At 49.4% G+C, this 26,328-nt stretch overlaps 3 protein-coding genes across 3 annotated transcripts; 1 reads left to right on the forward strand and 2 right to left on the reverse strand.

The window, feature by feature from the left end:
* Positions 1–311: 311 nt before the first annotated feature.
* RBM22 (RNA binding motif protein 22) lies at positions 312–8,531 on the reverse strand. The gene is made up of 11 exons (XM_064458491.1): positions 8,395–8,531; positions 7,628–7,681; positions 6,634–6,663; positions 5,502–5,634; positions 5,093–5,193; positions 4,761–4,933; positions 3,987–4,187; positions 3,323–3,487; positions 2,836–2,924; positions 2,174–2,305; positions 312–1,485 (listed from the first exon to the last, which is right to left on the reverse strand). The coding sequence occupies exons 1-11, from the start codon at positions 8,446–8,448 to the stop codon at positions 1,355–1,357; spliced, it is 1,263 nt and encodes a 420-aa protein (XP_064314561.1). The 5' UTR covers positions 8,449–8,531; the 3' UTR covers positions 312–1,354.
* A 247-nt stretch (positions 8,532–8,778) lies between these two features.
* Positions 8,779–22,097, reverse strand: DCTN4 (dynactin subunit 4). The gene is made up of 13 exons (XM_064458490.1): positions 21,895–22,097; positions 20,283–20,353; positions 19,678–19,856; positions 18,706–18,749; positions 17,841–17,948; positions 16,208–16,281; positions 15,761–15,873; positions 14,316–14,425; positions 13,245–13,318; positions 12,754–12,808; positions 12,175–12,282; positions 11,677–11,774; positions 8,779–10,945 (listed from the first exon to the last, which is right to left on the reverse strand). The coding sequence occupies exons 1-13, from the start codon at positions 22,027–22,029 to the stop codon at positions 10,732–10,734; spliced, it is 1,383 nt and encodes a 460-aa protein (XP_064314560.1). The 5' UTR covers positions 22,030–22,097; the 3' UTR covers positions 8,779–10,731.
* A 1,368-nt stretch (positions 22,098–23,465) lies between these two features.
* Positions 23,466–26,139, forward strand: SMIM3 (small integral membrane protein 3). The gene is made up of 2 exons (XM_064458492.1): positions 23,466–24,402; positions 25,109–26,139. Exon 2 carries the CDS (start codon positions 25,110–25,112, stop codon positions 25,278–25,280), a length of 171 nt encoding a protein of 56 aa, XP_064314562.1. The 5' UTR covers positions 23,466–24,402; position 25,109; the 3' UTR covers positions 25,281–26,139.
* Positions 26,140–26,328: the final 189 nt, after the last annotated feature.

The following is a 26,328-nucleotide window of genomic DNA, read 5'->3' on the forward strand; positions in this document are numbered from 1 at the left end:
CTCACCCAAAGCTCAGCTCTTTCTCCAGAGAAAGCCAGCCTGCATGCCAGCCACGCCCCAGGTGCCACATGTGCTACGCCACCTCCAAGAGCCCCACAGGGCTGGCAGCAGCACACGTGCCTTCGGTGGCAGCACCAGCGGGACCCCATGGCATGGCACAGGGCAGCACTGTCATTGCTCACTCTGCATCTTGGCTTTGGCAGCAGCCAAATAAAAATCAAAGTCCTCAGACACTGTGCTCTGGGAAGCAGGGTCTAAGCAAAGCATTGAAAAACTCAAATATTTTAGTGTATTTTTTTAAAACAAGCAAATGAGGCTTCAGAATAGGTCCCACCATGTTTTGCTTTACAGAAATATGTCCACAGATGCATAATGTGAAAGCAGCTGACATACAGATAAACTTAAAATCCTCCAGCCACACATACATGCACCTTATTCAACAGCAGGCTCGATGCAGGGAGAGCTGCTCCCAGACAAATACACCCTAGTTGGAGCACAGAAAAGTAAAGTTTCACATCTTATCAAAGCAGGACAAAGCAGCATCCATCTCACAGTTTAAGAGGAGACTGTAGCCACAGGCCTCAAAAGCCCTCATCACGCTCCCAGTATACCCAGTTCAAGCTTGCAGCTGCACTGTGTCCTCCCCCTGTGGCTGCCAGCCACACAAGCCCTCTTTCAGCCCTGGGGCTGAAAGGCCGCTGCTAACCCGTCACTCCATATCACGCCTGCGCTACCCGGCAGCTGCTCACAGGACCTAACGTTTATCTTACTCAGGACATGCAGGATTAGAAGTGAAGTTTCAAAAAAGGTTTTGTTTTCTATGTTTCTTTTTAAGCAGGAAGTCCGGAAAAAGGAGGAAGGAAAATGCTGTGGCAATAGTAAGGCAAAGCCATGGGTTTGGCATGTCTGATGAGCTTGTTTTTCAGCTCTTTACTAGAACAGTAAGTCATTAGTTACCTGACAGAGAAGAGCCTCTGGTTACGTTTACATAGTCCACAGCATTCAGACCAAGGATATCAAATGGGCTTGTAAAGGGTTCAGTTTTGTTTTTCCAGAAGTTTATTTCAAAAGTGTGCAAACGGGATACATGGATAGCACTGTAATTCTGGTACACCTGATCCACAGACGCCTCAACAGCCCTTCTGTCTGCCCCCCGCCCCCCTCCCCAACACTAAATGAAAGACCTGGGTTGTTATCAACGACCCGATTATGAGTGGAGACACAGAGCTCAGCCTGCCCGGTGTCTGCAAGCAGGGAAATAAGGCTTCTCTAGCTCACCCACAGCTCAACATATGGTGCTACCATGGTAACTAGAAAATAGCATTTGCTTAAACAACGAGGGTGGCACGACGTGCTAGGGGCTGCTGTGCTTTCCTGCGTGGGCACCCATCCTCTGGGGATCTTGGGACGGGTAGTGAATGGGGCCTGGGGCTCTCATGAAGGGAGGCGGGGGCCCCATGGCGTGGAACATGTGTGGTCCAAAACCTGCGGGAACAAAGTTGGCAGCTTCAGAGAAAGCAAAGAACAACCCACGCAGATGTACTACGGCTTGAAACTACCGACGGAAAACAGCTGGCTTACAGCTGTGCCTTAGAAAGGTGCACATCTCCCATGATTCTTCAAATCCCCAAACTCCTTCCCCTCTTTCCAGTACAACTGGGGGCAATCCTTACCCAACACAGACAAAAGCCAGTGCGGGGACTGAACAAGCATCGGTACTGCCAATCTAAATGCTTCCTACTCAGCCATGGAGCAAAGCAAAGCATATCCACAAGAGTCTGACATCCCACAAAAAGAGGGTCTCCAGCTAGATATATACACACAGCCAAACACAGGCTGGTGCTCAACCAGCTGCACAATTGCCCTTTCAAGTGCAGGTTAATGTGGCATTTACACAGCCAGCAAAAGCACCGAGTAGCTTTTGCTCGGTACCAGGAACAGGGATCTCTGACATGTCTGAGAATTTGCCAGTGAATACATACCACAGCAGGCAGCTCAGTTTAATTGAGCTTTGCTGACAGCTCGGTTTACATCATCAGTTTACACTGTATGATCAGGGATGAGGAAAATCAACTCGGGGCACGCATCAGTGCTACAGCACAGCTGAGCAAGGACGACTAGATCATCTAACACTGAGTTAGACACCCCCACTCGAAGAGGAAAACACAAGTACCTGGAGGTGGTGGGGGAGCAATGCCAGGAGGAGGTGGCAGTGCAATGTTAACCACGGCTGGAGGGCCACTCGGAGGTAGGTTGAAGTAATTTGCAGAAGCCTCCTCTTCTGCGGCTGGAGGAGGGGGCAGAGCTGCAGAAAAAGCACACGGTGGTTATGGAAAAATCTCTTGATCAAGACACACGGAGGTATCTGCTTTCAGAGAAGAGGCGCAATCAGTTCTTCCACAAGGGCAAACTGCTGCTGCTACTGCGCACCTGAAGTGGAGCAAGAAGCGGGACCGCACTGAAACTCCATAACAGTCACCATTTTTCTTCACCCAAAACCAGATTTGCTATTTCCATCACACAACACTCAGTGGATTAGGAAAACATTAACCAAGCCTTGAAAAGTGTGTGTTGCCAGCATCTCAGACCTAAGTAACTAACTCAGCTTTAACTTTTCACTCATCACATAAAGAACTCTCTTTTCATCAAGAATTTCCTTCCTGAGAAAGCTCCCCTTCCATCCTAGTTGGATCCGCTGCAAACCTACTGTAACTGCCTGCTCTGGGCTCACCAGTGCCTCCACCATCCTGACCTCTGTTACTGCTCTCAGAGGTTTATCACCACCCTCTCTCAAGCCAGCATTAAATGTTTGAGAGATGAAAACAACTCCCTTACCTCCGGGAAGTCCTGGAACTGGCTCCAGCTTTATCCCAGATTCTGTAGTACCTTCCTTATCCTTTTCTTTTCCCCTCGCTGCCTGGGACCTAAAAACCAGACAAAAGTTGGAGAACAAGGACGAAAAAAAGCAGGATAAGCAGGTATTCACACCACAATACTTTCACATTATCTAATCCAGATCCATGACAAATTCACAGAAGATCAGAGACAGCTAGTACAAAGTGTGCAAACAGTGTTTACAGGAGACGGATTAGATGCAAAACTACAGAAACCTATCCATAACCCTCAGCCAGGAAAAACCCTCGCACAATTTGTTTGATCTCTAACCCAGATCCCACTGCTGAAAGAAAACCAAACTATTTACCAAATTGGTGTCTACCCCAACTTAATATCCAATCCAACCCAATCCTGCTCATAAGCACCGCATAAACTGAGTGAAGAATCTTGTGGTAGCATCCACAAGGCTTCCTCCTCCCGTGCTCACCTTCCCCATTTGACGTTGAGCCTGCGGCCGTTGACAATGAGTTTGTTGAAGGATTTCTCAGCAGCCACTTCCGCAGCTTGCCGGGTGGCAAACTGGATGAAAGCACACTGTTGCCTCTGCACTACAGTTATTGTCCGAATCTCCCCAAACTGGTAGAAGTGATTTCTGTGGGGGGGGGGGAAAAAGTGATTATGAAACGCCACTCCTCCTAGCTGCAGGGTACGTAGGATCTCATCACGTGCTGAAAGAGATACGCTCAGATCCTTTCTTTTCTCCACCACCAGTTTCAGACTAACCATTAGAAATCAAGTCTCTTGCCCCACTGTGCAATTATGGAGCAATAAAATCTCTGCAGCTTTTCGCAGCAGCTACTTAGAGAGGCTATGAGACTTTCTTGTGAGAAGTGTAACACAGCATCCCCAACAGCTCAGAAGGATGACTCATCCTTAAAGAGAGAAATTTTAATCAAAGCATTTGAAATGTGCCTGTTTATCTGTTCTCCAACAAGCTGGCACTCCTCTGCACTTGCCCACCAACCAATTGCCCGTTGAGGAAAAATGAAAACCAGATTTTTTTTCTTGGCAAGAGATTTTCTCACTTGAAGATGAGCAGTAATCAAAGCGTCAAATAAAAAGGCAAGGGTGACACAAATTCACCAACACACCTGAGATCTGATTCAGTTATAGTATCTCCAAGACCTCCAACATAGAGTGTAGTAATAGTCTTGTCATCAGGGGGGTCTAGACGAGGCATGGTTGACGCTCGTTTCAGAAGTTTATCAGCCACAGGATCATTAATTCCATAGTAACGATCTTTGATGTTCTGATCAGCCAGAGGATCGTCTGGATCTGTAGGTTTCTCATGTCTAGGGTTCAGCAAACAAAGCATTCCATAACACGAGGCACAGCTGCATCAGATTAAAATGACTAAACTGCTACCTACCATTCTGAAGGCCTCTGGTCACTTATATGCTCAACCCTGCTCACATAAACATGCCAAAATGGAACAAAAAGCCCTGAGAAATTAAACTGCGGCCAGGACGGCTTCAAGTTCTGAATGAATGGCACTTCTGACAGCTCAGCAGTCAACACTCCAAAATACAAGAGCTGGATTTCAAATGGCCTCTTGTTCAAACACAAAGATCTCTGATTGAGGGGACTGACACCACGAAGGGAAGAAATGAACTACGCAACAGAAGAGCTGCAGCCGCTGCTTCAGCAAAACACAACCAGACTGTGCAGCTCATTCCTCACAAACGAACTTGTCACAACAAAGATTCGTTCACTGGCGCTGCGCGACAACTGAATGCGAGCTTCGCACTGACCCCAGCCCCAGTGCTGCCTCTCCGGTCGACTGCAGCACCTCCTCTTCTCCGAACCCTATGGGGAGCTTTATCTGACTGTGCTGAATGGATTAATTGTTTAAGCTATATTTGTACCTGTAGGGGCACTCTTCTCCTCTCTTGCATTCTCCTTTTACCCAGAAAGAACAGATGTGAGGACGATTACGTTTATAGTAAGGAGTGGTCCGAGCCAGCTTCAGCAGCATGTCACTGGTAGAAGTAGCCTTCCCTAGTGCACCAACTGGTCTAGTGCCATCAGAATTAGATATCTAAACAGTAGTTAAAACACAAATAATTATGTATTTATCATAATTGAAAACTAACACACAGAATCAGAATCACAGCAAAATATTTCAAGATAAGCTAGGTCATTCCTCCCCTACACATCGCCACACAGAGACAGTATGACTACAACTACACTCTCTCACCTCCCGTTCCATGTTCTGGGTGTAGTACTCTTTATTGACGTCAGACTTTGGCATTTCATCCTTAAGGGAGAGTCCTGCATCCCGGACTTGAATAGGCAAACCTAGAATGAAACAAAAATACAGAATCACCAAACTACCACCAAATCCATACGAAGCACAAGCTGAAAGAGCAGGAATAGTTATTTTACCCTGCATTAGCCAGAGATAACTCATCTACTGCTCAGGTGTACCGGGCTGCCCCTGAACCTCAGGAGAGGTGTGATCATCAAGACTTCTTCTCAAAGACTGTCCAGAGATGACGAGACAACCATGCCAATTACAGGCACACATTTAGAGATATTTCACCAACTTTTATTTCAGAGGCAAGTAGACCAGCTGCTTCTCTCAGTTTACATTTTGTGGTACATACCATACTCCAGGTCAAGCAGGCAGGTCTGACAGACGTTCTTCAGCTTGCTGCATGTCTGGCATACTTCTGTTTTCTTGAAACGCATACGAACACCAGGGCACCAGCGGAACACTGTGAAAGGTCTGGCACAAATCTGAAGGACAGAAAGTCAACACTTGTATCACTGTCACACAGAAAAATGAAGTTACCATTCCAGGTCTTGCAGGGAAACTTGAAGTCCAAACACATCAAACTGTAAATACAACTTCTTCATCTAAGACTGAGACCTCAAGAAATATTTGTTTCTATTTGGTGTCCTACTTTGACAGGAGAAAGGTTTAGGAAGGTTTCTGGTTGGTTTTTTGATTCATTACAATAACCCAAATGCTGATCTACTCAAAGACAACAGGAATTCTTCTTCCTTCCAGGAGATGTCAGTATAGAGCTATTAGAAATAAATTACCCATTATTTGTAAATCAGTCACCAGCAGAACACCAAGCCCAGTGAGAGGTTATGAGACTTTTGGTCCAGCAGACTACTAGTGGTCTCTATCCTACCCACTCGAATGATGCACCTGCTTCTGCTGCACGCACGGTTTGAGGAAGGGAAGCAAGATTTCACCTTCTCCTTACCTCAGATGACAACTGATAGATAAAAGGGGCAAAAAAACTCTTTAATTTCCCCCAGTCAGACAACACTAAACATTTCTTGCTCTCTCAGAAATAACTGTGGCTTATTTCTTAGACAGCCAACACAAATCACATACTCCTAGCAAAACCTAAACTCGGGTTATTTGTGCACCACTTACGAGCAAAAACAAACTCGCAAGAGAAAAACATGAGATAATTTAAAATGCTGAAACACCTTCAAATATTGTACAACAACATTAGTAGAACCTAATGCTGATAAACACGAGCAAATCCTAAGTCTGTCTGAACAGTCTTCAGTAATTTTACTACTTTAAGACTGACTTTGTCTAACACAGCGCACAGTAGACTGACCTAAAAATTCCTGCAGTTACATAAACATTTTAAGTTGTTAACCCAGACAAGCAATTTCCTGAAGCCAACAGGATTTTTTAAATGTTAAAATCTAATATTCCTAGATGTGCACCAACGTAGATGCTTGTTCTTCAAAGAAAACCAAACATACCTTGCATTCTTTTCCATATTTTTCTTTGGTCTGAAATATAATCAAAAACAACAAGAAAAAATATCATTAATTCAACATAAAACATGAAACATATAATTGATGTTATAGCACAGTGTTGTTTTCCTAATTATGCTGCATTTAGACTCACCCACCCCTGTGTTTTGGGCTTGCGCCTTGGCAGGTGCAAAAATCCTAAAGTCCTAAAAACCTCTCAATCCAATTTTGGTTTAGAGACATTCATTAAAACACGGTATTATAAGCCCCACTTCACAGAGAGATGAAAGGTGAGAATTAAATGGAACACGAACAGCTATTTTTAAGCAAAGATTATATCATTATGTGAAATAAGCACATGAAAATAAGCAGTTTTTGAGTTAACACCTATACTGGCAGTTGAGTTATGTTTCACAAAAATACCATAATCTCTCTCAGCAAACTCGGTGGAATGAAAATGCGAAGAAAAGATAATGTAATTGTAGGTCACACAGAACCAGACTGAGGACAGAGAAAAGAAGCATAAATGGCCTGACTCATCCGGCACAGAGGAAACCAAGGTAAACGAACAAGGATTTAAATGACCATCAGGCAGCCTTCATAAGACAGCTTTACCTTATTTGCACAGGCTCGTATCCTGCACGTTTTAGAAATTATGCTAAACTATTTAATATTTCAGCAGTCGTTTCACTGTCCTCCATGTCACATGACTTACAAGTATCAAACCTTTGCTTTCTAGTATCTCCTGTGCTCCAGGCATTGGACTGTATCATCTTGCTCTCCTTTTTGACCAATTTATTCTTAATTCGCATACCTAATGCCATGACATCACATACCAACAAATGGCCGGAACCAAATCCTGTTGTGCAGAACCAACTAATTAGGAGGGCACGTGCACCTCAGCATCTCCTCCTGCAGCCAGGCTTATTTTAGTCCCCAAAACCCAGCAGCTCTAGGGCCAACACAGAGGGAAGGGCAGCAGGGTCAAACAGGCACGTACCATTCGGATGTATGGGTTTTCTCCAAGACATGTCTGGCACAGAATGGGGAAGTCCTGCATGGAGCAAAAAAAAAAGGAAAAATCAGGGACTTGCAACAAATTCTCATCACCACAGCATTCAGATCACACACTGGATGAACATGAGTGAGTTAAATCAGACCTAAAACTAGGTTAAAAAAAGCTAGTTAAATCAGACCTTAAACTAGTGAGTTTAATCAGACCATCTGAAAGATGCAAAAAGGTTTGTTCCAAAGGCGCCACTGGGAAAGGCCCGACTCGAGGCCCGGGTGTGGAAGAACCACGACCTGCTGCTCCGTTTTGAAATAAAACTTAAACGCATAAATTTGACATAAAACAAGAAGCGTATTTTGAGACCGTCACACTGCAGCGACCCGGCTGCAGCAGGCACCGCCCCCGCCGCCCCTCCCTACCCATTATTTGCACCGTGCCCACCCGGGAGCGGCCTCAGCTCAGGGACAGCGGCCGCTGGCCCACGGCGGGGCCGGCCCAGCCCCCGCCGCCCGCCGTGAGGCCTCCACGGTCACCGGACACCCCAGAACCCGGCGGGGAGGCCCGCCCAGGGCAGCACCCCGCCTCTTCCAACCCGCAGGGGGGCCTGGTGGCCGCAGCAGCCCCTTCCCGGACGGGGGGAGGGCAGGGACGCGGCCCCCCCCCCGGCCGGTGTCCCCGTCCCCACCCGCCCCTCCCGGTAGCGGAGCGCCCCGGCGGCCAGGGCACAGCCCGGCCCGCCTCTTCGCCGGCCTCACCGCGTCCTCCCAGTTCTGCCGGTTGTAGGTGTTCGAGCCCAGCGATGTGGACATGGCGACGACAGCGCCCCTCTCCGTTCCCCTCCGCCGCCCCGCCTCGCTCCCGGCAGGCGGCGGGAGCCGGAAGTGACGCCATTTCCGCCAACGACAGTACCGGGGCGTGCCGCAGACCGTCGCGGCGGGGGCGCTCTAAGCACGACGAGCCATAGAGCGCAGCCCAAGGGGCAGAGCGGCCGAAACCATCGGAACGAGGAGGGGTGCGGTGGGGGGGCCGAGACCATTGGGAGCGCGGGGGGTTGGGTGCCTTAGCTTTTTGCCTTTTTTTTATTAATAATTATTAGCATTTTCTAATTAATTGCAGCGTAAGAACCAGGGCAAAAAATCTGAGAGCCACGTTTGCTTTATTGAAGGTCACTACACGACGTCAAGCGGCAAGGCCTGGGGGGAAGGGGCAGATGCTCCAAGGAGCGGGGACAGACAGACAGACACGCCGACACCTTTCCTATCGCCTACAAGCACCTACAGGGATGGGGGCGGGGGGGAACAAACAACTCACCGAGGTAATTAGACCGCTCAGAATATGATAAATCGATGCACCATCTTGTTCTCAGCGAGGAGCGGCGCATATCGGGAGCAGGCCATGCAAACCCCAGCCCGGGGACGGCAGGCACCAGCCCCAGCGGGACCCGGGGCGGCAGCTCGAGCCCAGGTCGCCCTGGAAGGCTCTGTTCCGTGTTAGTGTCACAAGTGTAGCAGCTATTTTGGCTACTGACGAGGATAAGTTGCAGCTAAAGGTTAAGTGCTTTGCTACCTGGCCAGGGAAAGCCACGGCAGGTGTGAGACATTAACTACAAACTGCAAGTCCTACGCTCATGCCGAACATCCACGTGCAGCCTACACAACGCTGGCACCGTGACGCCACGCTGCTGTGACACTCACTGCAGGGCTTAGGCTGCCAGGTGCACCATGGCAGGTCTCTGGCACTACAGGAGATGTTTTTGGGTGCTGCACCACCGCCTGCCCTGGAGAGCGGGGAGTCTCATCCCGCCCTCCTGCGCAGGGGGTTTGCAGCTCCAGGCTGGCAAAACCATGGCACCAAGTGTCTTGAGCAACAAAGCCGTGGCTGGCAGGTATTTAAGCCTTTCCCAGCACCGCAGCATGCCGACATCCATCAGAAATGTCTAACAAAGGTCAGTGTCTGAACTGGGAATGCTCTGCAGGAAGAACGATCCCACCTGCTTGCACTAAGCTACGCAGTAATGGCAATACAGTATCCTGGATACACTGCTCTTAATTACTGGTTTTTAGCTAGGACTATAGCCAAGTTGCACCCCAGGTAAATTACCTTATGGTACAGTGTATGCTGGTTAATGTGTAACTGTCCTTCCACCTTTATACCTTCCTTCCACCCACCCTAACTGGAAAAAGAGTATGAACTCAAACAGCCCCTGTAGTTTTATGAATACCAGACCTAATCTTAGCTCTCCCAGTTTCATACTCCAATTACCACCCCTACCGGCACACATTAACTGATCTGAAGACTGCCAGGGAGCCTCTCTGGAGCATCCCTGCCTCAGTCAAGAGCTGTACCAGAACCTGAATTCCCAGCTCACGGCGCATCATGCTACCACGCCCACCTGCAACACAGCGGGCTGACAGCAGGCTCAGTTGCCAGTCAAATCCATGACCACTACAGTACACTACCTTTTGAGTTTAAAGGCAAACTGATAATTTCCTTTGTGAAAACAGACCTATCACCTTGGCTAAGCAAGCTACATATGCCAGAGCGGTGGGGTTGGATGTCCCAATCCCCTGCAGCTGAGGTATCCTACGAGGAAGCAGAAAACAAAGTGTCGTGCTGCTGCCAATAACTTGCCAACAACGCAGCAGACATGGCCACCTCTTAAAATGTTTGTTTGGGAAGGGCATAGGTCTGTGTGAAAAAGAGTTTGTTCGCTACTCAGTACGTAACATGAGGTCTGTGGGCTGACATGGAGAAAAAATACCAGTTTTTTTGATAAACCCGAATTCAGCCAGGTGTAGTGTAAATCTGGAGAGAAAATCTTTCTCTGTGCTGAAACACGTGCTGCAAGTTAAACTAGCCTGTGGCGGTGTGGGGAAGCGGAGCGGTAGTTAGTGGGCACTACGACAAGAGGAGAGAGAACAAACCATCCCAAAACCACGGCACCCTCAGCCACCTCCTCGTGGCCCGGCTGGGGCCCGTGGCACACACCCACACATCACAAAGGAGCTCTCACAGAATGCTTCACCAGGTGCTTTCTTCGCTGTGACAGTCCGTCCTGCAGCCAGCTGTCGGGGCGCAAGCGTTGGGAGCATTTATGGGAGCACTGGACCGAGGCTGAGCTCCACGTGATGGGTGAGCCAGATGACCCCAGAGGTATGATCCTCTTCCTCGCAGGGCCGGATTAGACCGGTGAGGATTTTAAACTCGTGCTTCATCTTGAAACTCACGGTCACTTCACCCTCTTCTTTCTGTGGGGTGACCTTGATGAAAACTCCTACCTTATTGGCTTTTCTGAAGGCAATAACACTGCAAGGCAGAAAACAAAAGAACACTGGGTCAGCCAAGTTCTCAGACAATTGTTCTGAGAGATTTATTCTGGCACCACATAACAGAGATGCTCAGTTTATGGCCCGTGAGCTGAATATGCCCTGCTAGAACAGCTGCCCTGGTTTGTAGCTTACTCACCTGCTGCAATTTTTGCAGGGGGCCCACAGCCCCTCAAGACCAGAACAGACACTCCCCTTCATGCTGACAGTTGCCGGCGCATCTGTCAAACAGAACATGCCTGCTTTGGCCATGGGAGTTATGTACCCAGCTGTGCAACAGGGAAGGGCCGTGGCATACAGCTCTAGTTGCTCTAGAGGCTGCAGAACATATTCCATTTTGAAGACTGGAGGCAACTCTGTCACACTGAGAACTACTGTATAGTTCTCACCACTACTGTGACACCCTGCTTGCAAGGATAAAGCTTACACAGAGTATTCCTAGAGTACCACCACCTATACCTAAACTGCTGTAACAGCACACCTTGCCTCAAAGGGAACAAATGTCTCCTGAACAGCCAAACCACACGCTGAAAGATTTGCATTGCTGATCTCTGACTCCCCCAAAAAACCACCACATGCCCTCCCCACAAGAAAACCTGAAAAAAAAAACCAAACCCCAAACCATGCTGAAGACAGAGAGGAGAGTGAGTTACTTGGTTGAAGTGCCAAGTTTTTAAGGGACAGGACCCCCACAGGACAGACAACACTCACTCAGGGTCATCTTGGAAGTCTTGAGGCTCTGCCAGCTCATCATATTCTGCTGCAGCATCTTTGCCAGCCAGAATCAGCTCCTTGGGAGGAACTTCCACCTGAAACAGAACACAAAGAGAAGCAGCCTTTCAGTACTGATCACCACCTACACTGTGAGCAGGAGAGAGCCCTCCCCTTCTAAGGGCTGCTTTACTATGGTTTAATAGAGCAGTGATTCATCCTCAGCTTTCCTCCACTCTGGTACCAGCTGGTTACCACTCTGCCAGTGAAATCATCTAGTTCTCCCTTGGGTTCCGGATCTCAAAGAACAGACACAATTTCAAAATACTTTATGAGCTGACATTTACACTGATGACAGTCATTTGAGCTCCAAGGGGGAAAATGCAACACAGTCAGCAGGGACTGAAGGACATATGAAAAGTGTGACCTGTGGAAGAATAAATGGGAGTGGAAAGCCTTGGAAGAGGCCTGGGCTCACACAGCAGGAGAGTACAATACCTTGGCAGTGCTGTTGATATTGTCAGGGTCTCCCTCCTCGCACTCCAGCAGTGTGACATGTGTGATGTTCTCCACTGGATTAGTCAGAGTCAGAAGGACTTGGCTCTCCTGGGGAGATTCAGGAATCAGTTCGAGAAGCAATTACTCTAAAATTCATAGTTAATGTTAGCACCTCCATCTTCTGTGACTGATCAACACCTTCAAAAATTGCATCACATATCCATCCTGCCAAGGGACGGATAATGAACGCTCCCAGTCCATGAGAAAGGTGTCAATGCCATGCAGCACTCTTCCTCAAGTAAGATACACACATCTTTGGAACCCAGCCAAGATCTCAACTCCCGACCTTTTGTTCTTCGGATATTAATATGTGCTTGTGATGCCAGGCGTCACGCTGCACAGGGACAAGTACATGCAGTGTTATTCTGACCACTCCCTTAAACCCTGCACCCTCTCTAAATGGAGTGAGCGAAGCCCTCAGGGAACAATCATCACACCATGTCATCTTCCTAAAAGATCCCACGTCCACACCTCCCGACTGTGTCTCACCCTAAGTCATTTCTGGAAAAAACTACTGACCTTCATGTAGCGCAGGTTGGGAATAGACATGATTCTCACTTCAGGGATATAGTTACTACAACAAGAACAAAGCAAATGACCGTGATGGACCATGCTGCTGTCTATAACCTACCTCTTGAAGTAGAGGGATGTATTCACAGACATCCACCTAACTCATTCAATGCTATTAGAGCTTAGCTTACATTAAAAAGAAAAACAAAGTGCCCTTGTGCCACATGAACTTAATGCTACAAACTCTGCCTACCATGTGGGGCTAGCACAGTGTGCAGTGCCTTTTTCAAACTGCTAAAATCATCAGCAAACTTCTTAGTGTATCAGGAAGCAAACCTATTACAGATAAGCTAAATATATTTTAAAAGGTGGTTACACCATCCTAAGAGATGACACAACCACACAAGAGGTCAAATCAAAAGCACAAAAGAAATTAAAATAGAAGGCATTAACTAAGTATTGATAGGCATTGTTCTCCCCAACCCCCATATCTTACTTACACGGCAACCAGCTGGATCTTGAATTTGATAGATGTTGGGTTGAATTCTGGTTTGCTCAGGTTATGTTCACATAGCTAGGCAGAAAGATATTTTAGTAAGCACCAAAAGACAGCGTGCAGTCACACTGAAGAGTCAGAGCTGCAAGCAGAGCGCCACAAGCCATGATATTACCGGCCTCTAGTGCAGTGCACATAAAAACTACCTTGGGATGCACGTAGCCATAGCTGTGCCAAGTTACTGGTACTCCAAAAATGTGATAGCCAGCACTATCAGTGCAATCTCAGAACCAGGAGATTCAGAAGCAGGCTTACAACTCACTGACTGCAGCAGGAAGAAGGCACAAATACCTGCAAGCCCTTTGACTTACGCTTCAGAATCCATTAAAAAAACAAACAGTGGGAACTCAAGACTGATATCCTCATAAGCTACTCTTCAAACACAGGGTTGGCCTGACATTACTTACTTCTGAGAAAACACTCTGCATTTGCAAAGCATTCTGCATCTTAAATACTCACAATAATATTGCTCTATTGCTCCCGGAACTAGATAAATATCCCTGTTTCACTGAGAAAGTAAGCAGCTCTTAAGGACCATGTGGTAAGTCAACAGCAGAACTTGGAGTTAATTCTTGCCAGTTTTCACTTTCCAGTTCCCTGCTTTTCTTCCCTGAAATATCCTCTTTCTGCCTTCACTCTGAGGACACCTTCAGTATTCTGCACTGCCTCTCACTGATGTCTGATGACTTGATTTTTGTCTTCACTAATAGCAGAAATTTTTTAATTCTGACTGTACTGGCAGCTTTCTATGATTCCTTGGCGAGGCAGAGGACGCAGACCCACCTTTGCATCTTTACGTGTATTTAACAACTTTGCCTCCCTTTCACAATCTTCTTCAGGTCGGAGATGCGACAGCCTCCCACTTCTACTAGTGCTGCCACCAGTAATTTGGTTGAGAACCTTCAACAACTAGAACCATTTGAGCAGTTTCTTTTAAGAAGAAATACACCACCTACTTCCTACAATCCAAGTTCTAGAAAAAGCACCTTTTTTTTTTTTTTATTTAATTGCCTACCCGACAGCGCAGCGAACGTTTGATCAGGAGGTGCTTATGACGTGGGTAGAGCTGGGACGCACAGATCGGCTGGAAGTCAGGCTGCAGCAGACGCTGACGCAGAGTCGTCACTGGGTGCACAACAGAAAGCAGGACTAAATTAACATCTCTCTCAGGCACTGAAACTCAAGCTGAATTGTACATGTGCGCTGGCCTAAGAGTAAGTATGCCATGCACTGTGTGTTGACATACTACAGCCTCCGAGAGACTTAATTTCACCTGCGCCCAGTAATTCAGAAGCCACTGGCAAGCGTCACTGTTTCTAGCAGTGAATGAATGGAAGGTAAGAATTGTAGAAAGGGCTGCCCTGACGGCATGGCAACACTAGAGCAACATCAGCGCCAGCCCAGGAGAAACAAGGGACCCTGACCTCTATTCAAAGCTCAGCTGGGGTAGAAACAGAATTCTGTAATCATCTAGAAAAAAAGTCCTTTCCCCCACATAGGCAAATCAGTTCTCATAGCTTTGTTACCCTCACAGCTGGGTGCTGCTCAAGTACAATACACAGCTTCTCAGCAAGCAGTTTGCATAACTCAGACTCACACATAGAATTAGTGACTACATAGTTCCCAAGGCAAGGAACTCCAGCAGCCAAACTTCCCATGGGTTTCTCCCAAAAAACAGGCTCCTCACTGTTCCCAGTGTCCAAGAAGCAGTGAGCCACCTGGCAGCCTTTCCCTCACTGCAGGGAACCACAAAAGTTGTCTTCTTTACCAGCATCATACTCTCACAATGCTGACAGTCTCATGAGAAAAGGAGACCAAGATAAGCTACCCCTTTCCATAAACCTTTAATTAATTAATTAATACTGGTGGACTTTGTAGACCTACTGGACTACCAAGAGCATCTGTCCTACTTAAAGCCACCTCAGCAGGAAATCCACATTGCTTCCTGAACCTGCTGTTTTATCCCATTCTCTCCCAAGTCTCATTGACCAATTTACAATATTTTATGATTAAATCATGAACCAGCTAAATAACTGGTGAGCGTACGCAAACTCAAGCTGATGTCAAAGGAATGCGCAATTGTTACTTAACAGGTCAGTTAAGGTTCCAACTCCCCAGTAGCTCAGCTACTTCCTTACTTCCTATTATTTGAAAAAGGGCGTCAAATCTTTTCTCCATCCAAAAGTTGACACTTCACACGCAGAGAAATTAAGGTCATCATGAAAATGAAACAACCATTAAGAGGCCTGACGTGTTTGGCTCTGAGCTTTCCATTTACAACACAAAGCTGAGGTTGCATTGAAAGTTACCATTTAAAAAGTCACAAATTTCCCACCATTTCAAACAGACCATAAACATTACAAAAACCTCAGGCCATTAAGAACCCCACAGATAAGTTTCCAGGCACTGCCCATGTTCACAAATATAAGGTCAAAAAGTGACAGAACATAAAGGTGTTACCTTCTGTCAGATTGATTGGCCTTGTGTAGTAATCCTCAGGAAGAGGTTCCACTTCTTCCACTGCATCAGCTGGCTCAATCTTGATCTCCTTCTGGTCCTCTCCTTCTTTCAGGCTGAAGCAAAGTGAGGGACAACTCGGTCATAAAATACGGCATATGCACTGACAGCCAGCAATAGCAGTATTGTAACACAGAAGGTAGCAAAAGCTGACTACATAGAGACCGCCTAGGATGTAAGCAGTCACTTGTTTCTCTTAGGAGAAAGCAAAACAGCTGGAGCTGCTGCACAGAGATGCCTGAGGATTTGACATCTCTAACACTCCAAAGAAGAAAGCTCCTTTCACTGCTAACATGTTCATCATCTTTCTGAAGTTGCTTTACTGTTCTGTAGGAGGTTGCCTACACCTCCTATCCTTCCCACAAAGACAACCCCAACCCTGAGACTCACGAAAGTCCAGCGAGGGCACTGATCGGTGCTCCGGGCCTCTGGCGTTGAAGCCTGGTTCCCAAGCCGTATTTGTCCTACAAGGGAAAAAGGAACTGTCAGCTTCAGGCCTGCTTCCTGCCAGGACAAAAAGACCTACTGCAAACTCATCCTTTGAGCTGCATGACAAGCAAAGGGAAACAAGCAAAGGAAAGCAAAAAATGAAAGGTATTCAACGCTTCCCATGATTTTTTTTCCCTGCTTAAACTGTTAGTAAGGAGAAAACAATTACCACTGCGCTGCAGATGGGGAGAGACAGATGTGGCTACTGCTTATAAAGCTTTTGCTCTTTCCTTAAATCACCAGCCTGTGCTACTGACACATTTTCCCTTGATCTTCTCTTCAGAGCAACTGTATGTCAAGTAGTGCAGAATAAGAGCTCAACTGCCAAAAGAAACTGGGTCGATGTGGGTATGCATCCATCCGAGATGCTCTGTAGCACTACTAGAAGCAGCTGGAAGGTTCAGCCTCCTGCAGGCCTCGTTACCTACAGGTCTCTCTTGCCAGGCACCACCAGTTAATAGGAATAGCTGAGCTACTCCTCAGCTTTCTACAGCTGAGCTGGGCACAAGGGTGCTTGGAGGCAGAAGTCTTCCTTCTGGGCTGAAAACCTGAATTCTCACCAAACAAGAAATGTGAGCGTCAGCCCACCCTGGTGGTTTTTCAGGGATCAGAAGATTAATGTTACTGTCATTTGCCTCAGGTAGACAGAGAGCTGCATCTCAGCCAAGCTTTGCAAAGGACTGCTTTTCAAGCGTGCGTTACTTACCCGAACAGACTGCCCTGTTTGTAGACTAACAAAAAGGGGGATTTTTTGGTAATAAATGTTATCCTCTAACTAGTTAGCCTTCACGTGTGTTTGTTCTAGGCACATCCAAGTCAGAGGGCCTGAGGCAAGGTGAAGAGTAGGATCTGTTACTGCCCCTCAGTTGGTACCATGAGAGCTTTAACACCAGCAGAAACTGCAAAAAGACTTACCACTACGTGTATAGTGTGTTGCTGTGGAGTGCCCCCAAAATAGCAGCAGGTAGCAACGGAGACAAAAAATGCAGCCATAAGACACAAGCATGGGCACAGAGCAAGCACAGTTAATTGAGAAGTAGCAAGCATATGCAGAGTCACCCAGCTAAACGAAGTAAGCATTTACCCGCCAGTTACATTAAACAAGTCATTTGGGCCACAACCAAGTCTAAAGGTTAATTTCAGTTGAGACTTCACGCAGAAAAGCGCCAGACAATCCTGATCTAACTGTTACTGAGCTGCGGTGACCAGCTGTCCTGAGAAAGAGCTACCACCGATATCATGACTGTGGTTGCACTGCATTTCACTGCTGGATAACATATTCCTTTGCACGGCAAGTATAAACCCTTCTGGCATTATCAGAGAGGACTATTAGAGAGAGCGGCAATGTAATAGACAATAATGGGTGTAAAACTATTTGTCCCCAAAGAAACCCATGTGCCCTAGCACATTTTCTTCACGTTGTTCTAAAAAAAAGAAAGCTGAGTAGCCCTATCAAGCTACCAACTATCTAGTTTTCCAAGCTGAGGTTGTGCATCACTTCTCCTGCTCTGAGAGCACAGTACTCCCAGCTCACCGAAAAGGCGAGAGGCATGTAGTTTCGGCGCCGCACCAGCTTCTTCCGGTCCCGCTCGATCTTCTCTTTCTGAGCCAACTGCTGGTAGTACTCAACCAGTTTGTTAATCTGGAGGTATGAAAAGGAACAGATACCCAGTGAAAGGGGAACAAATGCCCTATCAGCTGCTATTTGTTTGTGAACAAGCTGAGGTTCCTGCTAATTGTTTCACTCTGTTCCTAGTACTACCAATGGTTTGAAGGATACACATTAAAGAAGCCTGCATGTCTTAACCCACACTGCAGGTGACAAACTGACCCTCCTTTGGGAACGGCATCTGTCGGAGAGCCGTGTCCAATTCTCATTCTGCAGTGAAGCACCTGAGACTTTGTTCATGCCTTTTCCACAAGTGGACAGAGTAATGCCATGTGGCCAAAAACTGAGCAATTTGGATTAGTGGAGCAAACAGCATCTTTTCCCTGCCCCGAGGCTGATCACATTTAGCATAGAGCCCTAACTGGTGACAGGGAAGGGTAGTAAAAGTGCAGGTCTGTTTTCCAGATCCTAGACACACTCTTGATCAAAACCCAGCTTTTTTCACACACATACGCAGCATATTCATTGGTGTTGTTTTAACAGTACTATTAAATATGATGTTTTCAACTGAGTTTCTTCTGAAAATTAGATCTTATACTGCAATATCTATAGGAGAGCCTCTAAGAGGCCTTCTTTCCACTGAATACAGTCAAGGTGGAGATTAGGAACTGGAACTGATATCTGAAGGATTATACAGATGCAGAAAAAGTGATCGAGAGGGCCTGGTGTCTCTAACAGCTCTTTCTAGCTGATGCATCTCAGCCTAAGCATTACCCTCCCCCTCACTCACCCTCTGTGTGTGAGGATTCTCCGGCTCCTGCCAGCCACCGCTAGCTGCACAAGAAAGAGAAAAAACAAAATCCTCAGGAGAAGATTTCCAGACTCCACAGAGAAATCACATTTAACACCCAACTGTCTGGGTCTCACTCATGAAATATGACACTCCCTATTTTCACTATACTTATCATTGCAATTCTTCAAGTTCACACCTGCACAAATATACACCTCTGAAAGCTTTTCACAGGCAGGTTTGGGCTGAAGGAGCTTCCCAAGCTTTTATACTGTGCTTTTACAGAACTGCTGTTTGAGAGATACTCAGGATCAGCACCTAGGAGTCACTTTAGCAGCAGGTACATAAGTTTACAAGAACAGACTCTTATTACTGGCTGCCCATGTCCCTGCACCTTCAGCTCCCAGTCTTTGGTCACATCAACACTGGAAATCGAAGAGAATCTGCTTGGTCTACTCAGCCCCATTTCTGGAGCCTGACAGTATTTTCTGCAAGTCTTATGCATCAAGAAATAGATGAAAGCTTTGTTCCAGTGCTGTCACAAAGAGAAAAACCAAGTACAAGTACTGACTAGCAACTCTGGAATAAGCCTAAGTGAACACAATTGTCAGAAAATATATGAGATGTTTATGCTGTCAGACTGAGAGCCTTCCAAGGCTCTGAAGGTACACAAACAAGATCTCAGCTGTGGGGAGAGCACACCAACTAAAAAAGCCACTTGTTTGACAGCTTTCTCGGTAGTCAGGTAACACGAGCATGGAGGCGGGTCACATGTTCCACTAACTCATCTCAGCTCTTCAGATGAGACTTCAGCAACAAACTGCTTTCCTGTGAATTTCCAACCATGACTCAAAACCCAGGCAGATATTACATATATCGTACAGCCAGAAACTAATCTGAATATCTGCTACCTTCAAAACACATACCAGGCTCCTGCTGTTACTCAGATTTCTGCCTTTGACGGTCACTTACCAACAGACTTGTCTGCCATGCCAACATCCCGGGAAGTCCAGCGGCAAAATCCACAGGCCAAGTAATACGCCTTCTTCATGGTAGTCTTAGCCGGGTCATCAGGGAGCGGAGCAGGAATGCTGGTGGCCCGGGTGGAAAGGGTGTGCATGCAGCAGGGGCAGTCAAAGCAGTTGGCACACCTGTAAAGAGGAAAGCCCATAAGATCGGTGCTCTGACAAGGATCCCAGGCCAAGGAAAATGCTCTCAACAAGCAAATCAAGATTAAACCAACAGATCTTTTCATCTTATGTGTCAGCGTTAGGTGAAAAGGGCAACAGAGCTGTCAACAGGAGGGTTCAGAGTCAACGTAAGAAGGGCGACAGTGAGAAATACTGGGTCATACTAAAAAATCCTTTGTATTATGAGAGCAAGTCATCAAAAAATCTAGAACATGAAGAGCACATGATACATCATGGAAAGACAATTATTCCCCAAAACAAGACTAAAAGGTAATAAGAAGTAACGTAATTCTCGAAAAGAGTTTCAGATACATGTGATCAGATGTCGATAAGGAAGGAGCCGTTTAAAATAGCGAGTCTTGATGAAAAAAGCCAAAGTGACCTTACCTATTCTTTTTCAGCTTGGCTTCGGCCGAAGGCATGTTTTCCAGGCAGCTGGGGCAGTAGTGAGAGTCCACCTGATGAACAACAAGGTCACATCACACTTCCTGGCATGCGTCTGTCTAGACATTATGCCAGCAGCAGCCTGAAACTCCGCCATGCGATTTAACAAGGCTTTGTGTCTGGCAACAGGCAGGGGAAGTCAGTGAAGGCTTGAGACGTCTTTTGGTATCTGAAATCTTAGCCCATCTTGGTCAAATTTTGATCTTTAGTAATGTAAGTCGGAAGGTTGCTTAAGTCCGGATAGATTAAACCGCTCTGGCTAGTAAATGGGAAAAGGACAACAGGCTATTTTGCAGTTGTCAGAATTTATTTTTTCAGCCTCAAGAGCTGGTTTTAACATGCTGTCTTCCATTTACATGTACATCTATTCTGCCCTGGTACTTACACTGGTCAGAAACCCATGCATTTCAGAAAATGTTTTGTATCTGTCTGCTGTAACAAACTAATTTTGCTAATTAAAACAACAGCAGGAAGGAGGGGGTCCCTTTCCTGAAGGGGAAAATGAACTTATCGTTAAATGTGGAAATACACAATGACTGCTCTCATTGAGCTACGGAGAATTCACAACAGATGCAGCCTGGTGACAGATATATTTTCTACTCTTCAGAGGCTTTGATATTTGCGAAAAGACACCTCTTCTGAGATCTGGGTTGCACGGTCATTCTTTTAAGGCTCTTCAAATCTAGCATAATTTCTTAATTCACCCAGACTTCCACAAAATCAATTTTACCAATTTTATTATGATGATCCCAGAAGCCACATGAGCAGCCCAAGGACCAAGGCCTGCCTGCAGACTATTATCCCAGCCTGATGACAACCTACGCTTCAGGCTCCGGCTGTTCCTGGACAAGGAACTAACCCTTCACAACAGAAATCCCACTGTACAACACGGGGAGGGAAGCTTAGCCAGGCAGAAATAAATTCACACCAACACTCCCAACCCCGACTTCATTCTTCAAGCAGGTATAATGCTTCAGCACGCTGAAGGCGTGGGGTTTGTTACTGCAAACACCACCACGGCCAGCAGACCTCGGCAAGCCCCGGGATCAGCTTCCCCGCCCTCCCCGTGAGACAGCATCGGCTCCCTGCGGGGGCTCCCGGACCTGCTTGGGGTGTGGGTCGGGGGCTCCCTGCCCCTCCCCGGCCGGGCCCCCCGGAGGGGGTGGGTGGGTCGGGGGGTCCCTGCTGCCACACGGTGGGTCGTAGGTGGGTCGGGGGGGGGGCTCTCGGAGAGAGGGGGGCACATCCCCTATGTGAGGAAGCCGCCTCTCACGGCAGCCGCCACCCATGGTACACGCGCCTCAGCCAATCACAGCCCGAACTCCGTTTACAGACAAGGGTGCGGACCCAATACAAGGCAAGGCACCGCCCCTCCCTTCACTCGCCGCCAATCACCCCGCTCCATGAAGGCGCCGCTGTGCCCACCCCTTCGCCGCGCCACCAGCCAACGGTATAGCCAGCAGCGAGTGAGCAGCGGGAGAACCGCCCAATCAGGGCGCGGACAGAGGGCAACGTCCCGCCAGCGGCGGGCGCGGCGCGGCCGGGCCGCCGTTACCTCGTGGGAGACGCACTCCAGGGAGCGGAGCTCGCTGCAGTACCGGCAGAAGTACAGCTGCGACAGCGGCGCCCGCAGCTTCTTCTCGCCGCGCACCAGGTACAGCACCCGCTCCGACTGCAGCAGCGACGCCATCTTGGAGAGGCGAGGCGGCAGCCGCGCGTCAGCGCTGACGTTACGCCGCCGCGCCGCCGCCGGCACGGCACCGCCCCCGATCACGTGACCCTGCGGGACGGAGCGGCGGTTACAGCGCATAGGGCCCCCCCCCCGCTACTCCGCAGTGTGACGTGGCAGCTCGTCACCGTAGGACGTCATCGCCCCGGCTCCAGCGCCTTAATGTAATTTGAAATAACTGCGAAACACACGAAGTGTTTGGAGGGGAGGCGTTGGTGTGCTCCGCGCCGGGTGCAAGGCGGGGGGTTTCTGCAAAGCAAGCACCCCGTGTTCGTTTTGACGTGTATCCATGACAGTTTACGCACCATGCCTATCCAATATGTAATCATTGGCCTGACTGAGCGTCCCCTCCTTCCATTGGTCTGTATCTTTAATTTTAAGGCTACCATGTGATTTTAATCTACTTCCCACACTTACTGGGGAGGTGAAGGGGGGGGGCGTCAGCCTTTCGTCCCTCAGTGGAGTCAGAGGTCGCAATCTCCCCTGCCAGAACTACCTTTCCCCGAGTGACTGGAATTTGGCAATTGTCCAGTTTTTCAGTGCTTTCTGGGGCAAGAAGTTCCCTTCACAAAGTCCTTGAACTTCTACTGATCTGTGTTCTTTTGAGGAAGCACTGGCTGCCGAGGCACGCCCTGCTAATACCCGCTCATCTGGCCTCAGCATTATTTACTACCTTGTTAAAATTCTCAGGTGTTAGTTTCTTCTCCTATGATCCTTTCTTAACTACTACTAAATCCTGTGCTATTTCCATTTCATGCAAGAATAATATATATATGTTTTGATGTAACAAGTGGATCCGGCAGGGCTGGGGGCAGCACTCCACCTGCTGTGGGCCTTCCCCAGGCTGCTGTGGGGCCCTGGCTCCTCGTTCCTCTGTCCCCAGGCAAGGCTGTATGCACGGTCACAGGGCACCCCTCTGCTCCCTCCAGGCTGGACAGGGGAGACAGTGGGGGATCAAGGCCGCCTCAGCCGCTTTGCACATCCCAGAGCCGTTGTCCTGTTTCCTTTCCCTGAGCCTTCACTCACGCATGCTTCGCTGCCCACATTTCCCTCTGAACCCACAAGACACCAAACTTCCTCACCCCCAAAGGTGGTTTGTCTTTAGTCTCACGGTCTCTAAGGTGGGATCCTGACAAACCCAAACATCCCTCTGTCAGGGATCCACAGAGAAACCATGAGGTCTCCAGATGCTGTGCTGCAACGTGCGTCCAGAGGGGAGAGTTTGCATCACCAAACCACCTCTGGTTTGCTTCTAGGCACACCACTCGAGCATCTGTCCCAGCTTGGCCTGCGGTGTCGTTTCCTGATACGCCTGTTCCCACGCAGTGCTGGCGTCAGCCCCCAGCTTTTGCCTGCACGGACCCACCGCCACACGTGGTAAAAACCCCATGTGTTTTTTATCTGACAGCAGCAGCTGGAGGGAAACACACTGTGGGGAAGGCAAGGAGGAGGCTGCCCACTGGCTGCCTGTGTGCTGCTACCAGGGAGCTGCACGCCCGGGTAGTGCTCAGAGGCCAAGGGTGTCTGAGAGCACATGGAAGCGGTTTCCACCACCAGGAATCCAGCAGGTTTCCCTGGGAAGGGTGGGAATGAAGGGTGCAGTGTCTGACACCGGGCTTGTGTCCCAGCAGGAAAATCAGAGCATCCCACCTTCCCAGGGCTGGCCAGGAATAGCTGCTGCTGGCTTTGCCCTTCAGTATCGCCATGGAGCGGGGTGTTCTGCTGAGCAGCAGAAACGCTGTTCCCAGCCAGCAGGCTGAGGTCTGCCGCCTCCCAGTAGCTGCTCTCTGCCTGCGTCTCTGTAAGTCAACCTTGCCAAAGCCTTGGGGAGCGCTGGCTGTCGTCTCACTGCTGGGTTTTATGGAGGCTCTCGGTGGGTTTGCTTTTCCCTCTTGCCCCTGAGGCAGGTGGGAGCAGGTGAGCCCTACTGTTGGTAAGGCAGGAGGGGAACGGGGCAGGGGACAGGCCCTTTTTTGAAGCTGTTCTGCTGTGAAGTGTCCCCACGGCTCCTCCTTGGCACCTCAGACCTTGGGGTTGGGCTCCAGGTGGTTTCTCCCGGTGCGACCCCGTCCGGGGCGGGGATGAGCTGGAGCGTGCTCTTGCATCATCCCGGTGCAGAAAAAAGGTCCTGCTCCCACTACCCTCTCTTCCCCTCCTCTCCCTCCCGTTCCCCCTCCCCTACCACCCCCGGCGGGCCGGGCCGGGCCGGGCCGGGCGGGGCCACGCGAGGCCTCCCGCCCCCCCTCCCTCCCGCCCCCGGCGGGGATCCGGCCGCAGCGGCTGCCTCGACGGAGCCGGACCCGGAGCCGGAGCCGGACCCGGGCAGCGCCGCAGGTAGGGGGGCACGGACAGGCAGGGCGGGCAGAGTAGGCAGGACGGGCTACGGCCGCCTCTCCCCCGCGGCGGGGACTCGTCCCCCGCCTCGGGCTGCCGGGACGGGACGAGACGGGACGGGATGGGGCGGACGCGGGGGCTCAGCCCGGTGCTGTCGCTCGCATCAGCCGGCCGCCGGAACCCCGGCCCAGCGGAGGGCAGCTGCGGGCCCCCGGAGGGGTGGTCGGAGGAAAGGCAGTGCTCAGCCTCGAGCCCTGCTGCTAATTAAGCTGCTAACTCGGTGACTCAGCAGGAGGCACCCCGGGGGGAGGAGGGGGGAGAAGGTGCGAGGCGCCCCCCCCGAAGCGAGGGGGGCTCCAGCTGCCTTGGTCCCACCGTTTCTCCACCCGATGACCCTACTCGTGAGTGACCGGCAGGATGCCTGATTGTGGCTTTGCTTTATCAGCTCCTTTAACAACAGCAGCAATTAATAGGGAAGTTTTTCCCTGGGCTTTTATCCAGCTGCATCAAACCATGCTATAAATTCTGGGGCTTCTCAAAGAAGCCTTTACCAAAGCTCTTTGCTCTTGAAGGAGGCCAAAGTTGGATGTGGCCACAGGGCTCTCCCTGGAGAGAGCAGCAGGGCGCTCAGAGCAATGGGGAGGTGGTCTGGCTATAGGAGGGTTGGAGGGGACTGCCCCATCACCCCTCTGCCTCTCCCTTGCAGGATGGGTACTGCAGGTCCTGCTGCCCTCCCCAAGCACATCCTGGACATCTGGGTCATCGTCTTGATCATCCTGGCCACCATCCTCATCATGACAGCCCTGCTGCTCTGCCCAGCCACTGCTGTCATCATCTACCGGGTACGGACTCACCCCATGCACAACGGCATTGTGTGAGGCTGTGGTGAAGGCAACAAGGGACGGACAGCCTGCTGGGCAGGGGGCCACAGCCACAGGACCCTGTGCTAGGGACTCCACAGAACCTGATGGGGCACCCCAAGAGATGGGGAGAGATGGGTAGGAGCCCGGTTGGGCCAGCTCCCAGGTGCCTGCCCTTGGACCTGACTCTCACTGGGTGAGCCCACTGCCTCCTATTTACCCACCAAGCTCATGGGGAACATCAGGGAGATGGTGGCTTTGGCACCAGCAGGGAGATGTGTGACTTTGCAGACGTGTCCAGCTAGAAATGTCTCGCTCCCGTGAGGCAGGCAAGCTAGTCTCACCTTTGCTGGCGACCCCATCTCCTCCCAGGCAAGCAGCAAGGCGTGGAAATTCCCAGCAAAGTTATTTCTTCTTTGGAGTGCCAACTGTTGGGGTGGTTGGGAAAGAAGGGTCAAACCAAGATGGATGTGGCTTCTGGTTCTGCATTCCGAGACTTGGCTAAAAGCATCCATGACAGCCTGTCCTGGCTGCACAGCAGATGTGCAGCTGGCACCGGCTTCTTCTCTATCAAATATCTACTTAAATTGTAGGGAAATCCTACAGGGTGCTCAGTTCCTCCGGGTCTCGTGGGGCAGAGGAACGTGGGCAGCTCCTGCCAGCCTGCTGCCTGCATGCCAGCTGCACTCAGCACCCCTGCCAATGGCAAGGGCCCCCACCACTCGCCTGGCACACCAACCCCATTGCGGGGGTCTGTGCGCCCTTCGCCCGGGCAGGCAAAGTGGGAGGAGTGGAGGGGTTTGTGCCCAGGCAGTGGCAAGGGACCATCTGAGCTCTTATGTTGCCCCTTGCTACCAAATAAACAGACTTTATTCTACACGTGTCATGTGGCTCTGTCTATGCTACGGATGGTGCCCAGGTACCCGTGTGCAGGATCTGAGATACTTTGCAGCCTCTCCAGAAAGCTTCCCTGAGCTGACCTCCTGCGCCACCTTGGCTTGAGGTCTCCAGCGTTCTCTCCTGGCCTTTGAGCCTGGTGGCCGCAGCACCATGGGAGGCACACTGC

Source organism: Phalacrocorax carbo, chromosome 8, assembly GCF_963921805.1.
Source record: "Phalacrocorax carbo chromosome 8, bPhaCar2.1, whole genome shotgun sequence".
Classification (NCBI taxonomy): Eukaryota; Metazoa; Chordata; class Aves; order Suliformes; family Phalacrocoracidae; genus Phalacrocorax; species Phalacrocorax carbo.

Bases quoted from the DNA above. Each gene is read 5' to 3' on its own strand.
- RBM22 (XM_064458491.1), bottom strand. From the start codon at position 8,448: ATGTCCACATCGCTGGGCTCGAACACCTACAACCGGCAGAACTGGGAG. The intron at 7,682-8,394 runs GTGAGGCCGGCG...TGCTCCATGCAG, and splicing joins GGCAGAACTGGGAGGACGCG to GACTTCCCCATTCTGTGCCA. The intron at 4,934-5,092 runs GTGAGAGAGTGT...ACTACTGTTTAG, and splicing joins CCCAGAACATGGAACGGGAG to ATATCTAATTCTGATGGCAC.
- SMIM3 (XM_064458492.1), top strand. From the start codon at position 25,110: ATGGGTACTGCAGGTCCTGCTGCCCTCCCCAAGCACATCCTGGACATC.
- DCTN4 (XM_064458490.1), bottom strand. From the start codon at position 22,029: ATGGCGTCGCTGCTGCAGTCGGAGCGGGTGCTGTACCTGGTGCGCGGC. The intron at 20,354-21,894 runs GTAACGGCGGCC...GTTGTTCATCAG, and splicing joins TGGAGTGCGTCTCCCACGAG to GTGGACTCTCACTACTGCCC. The intron at 12,283-12,753 runs GTCAGTAGTTTT...GAATCTCCCCAG, and splicing joins CCAACCTGCGCTACATGAAG to GAGAGCCAAGTCCTTCTGAC.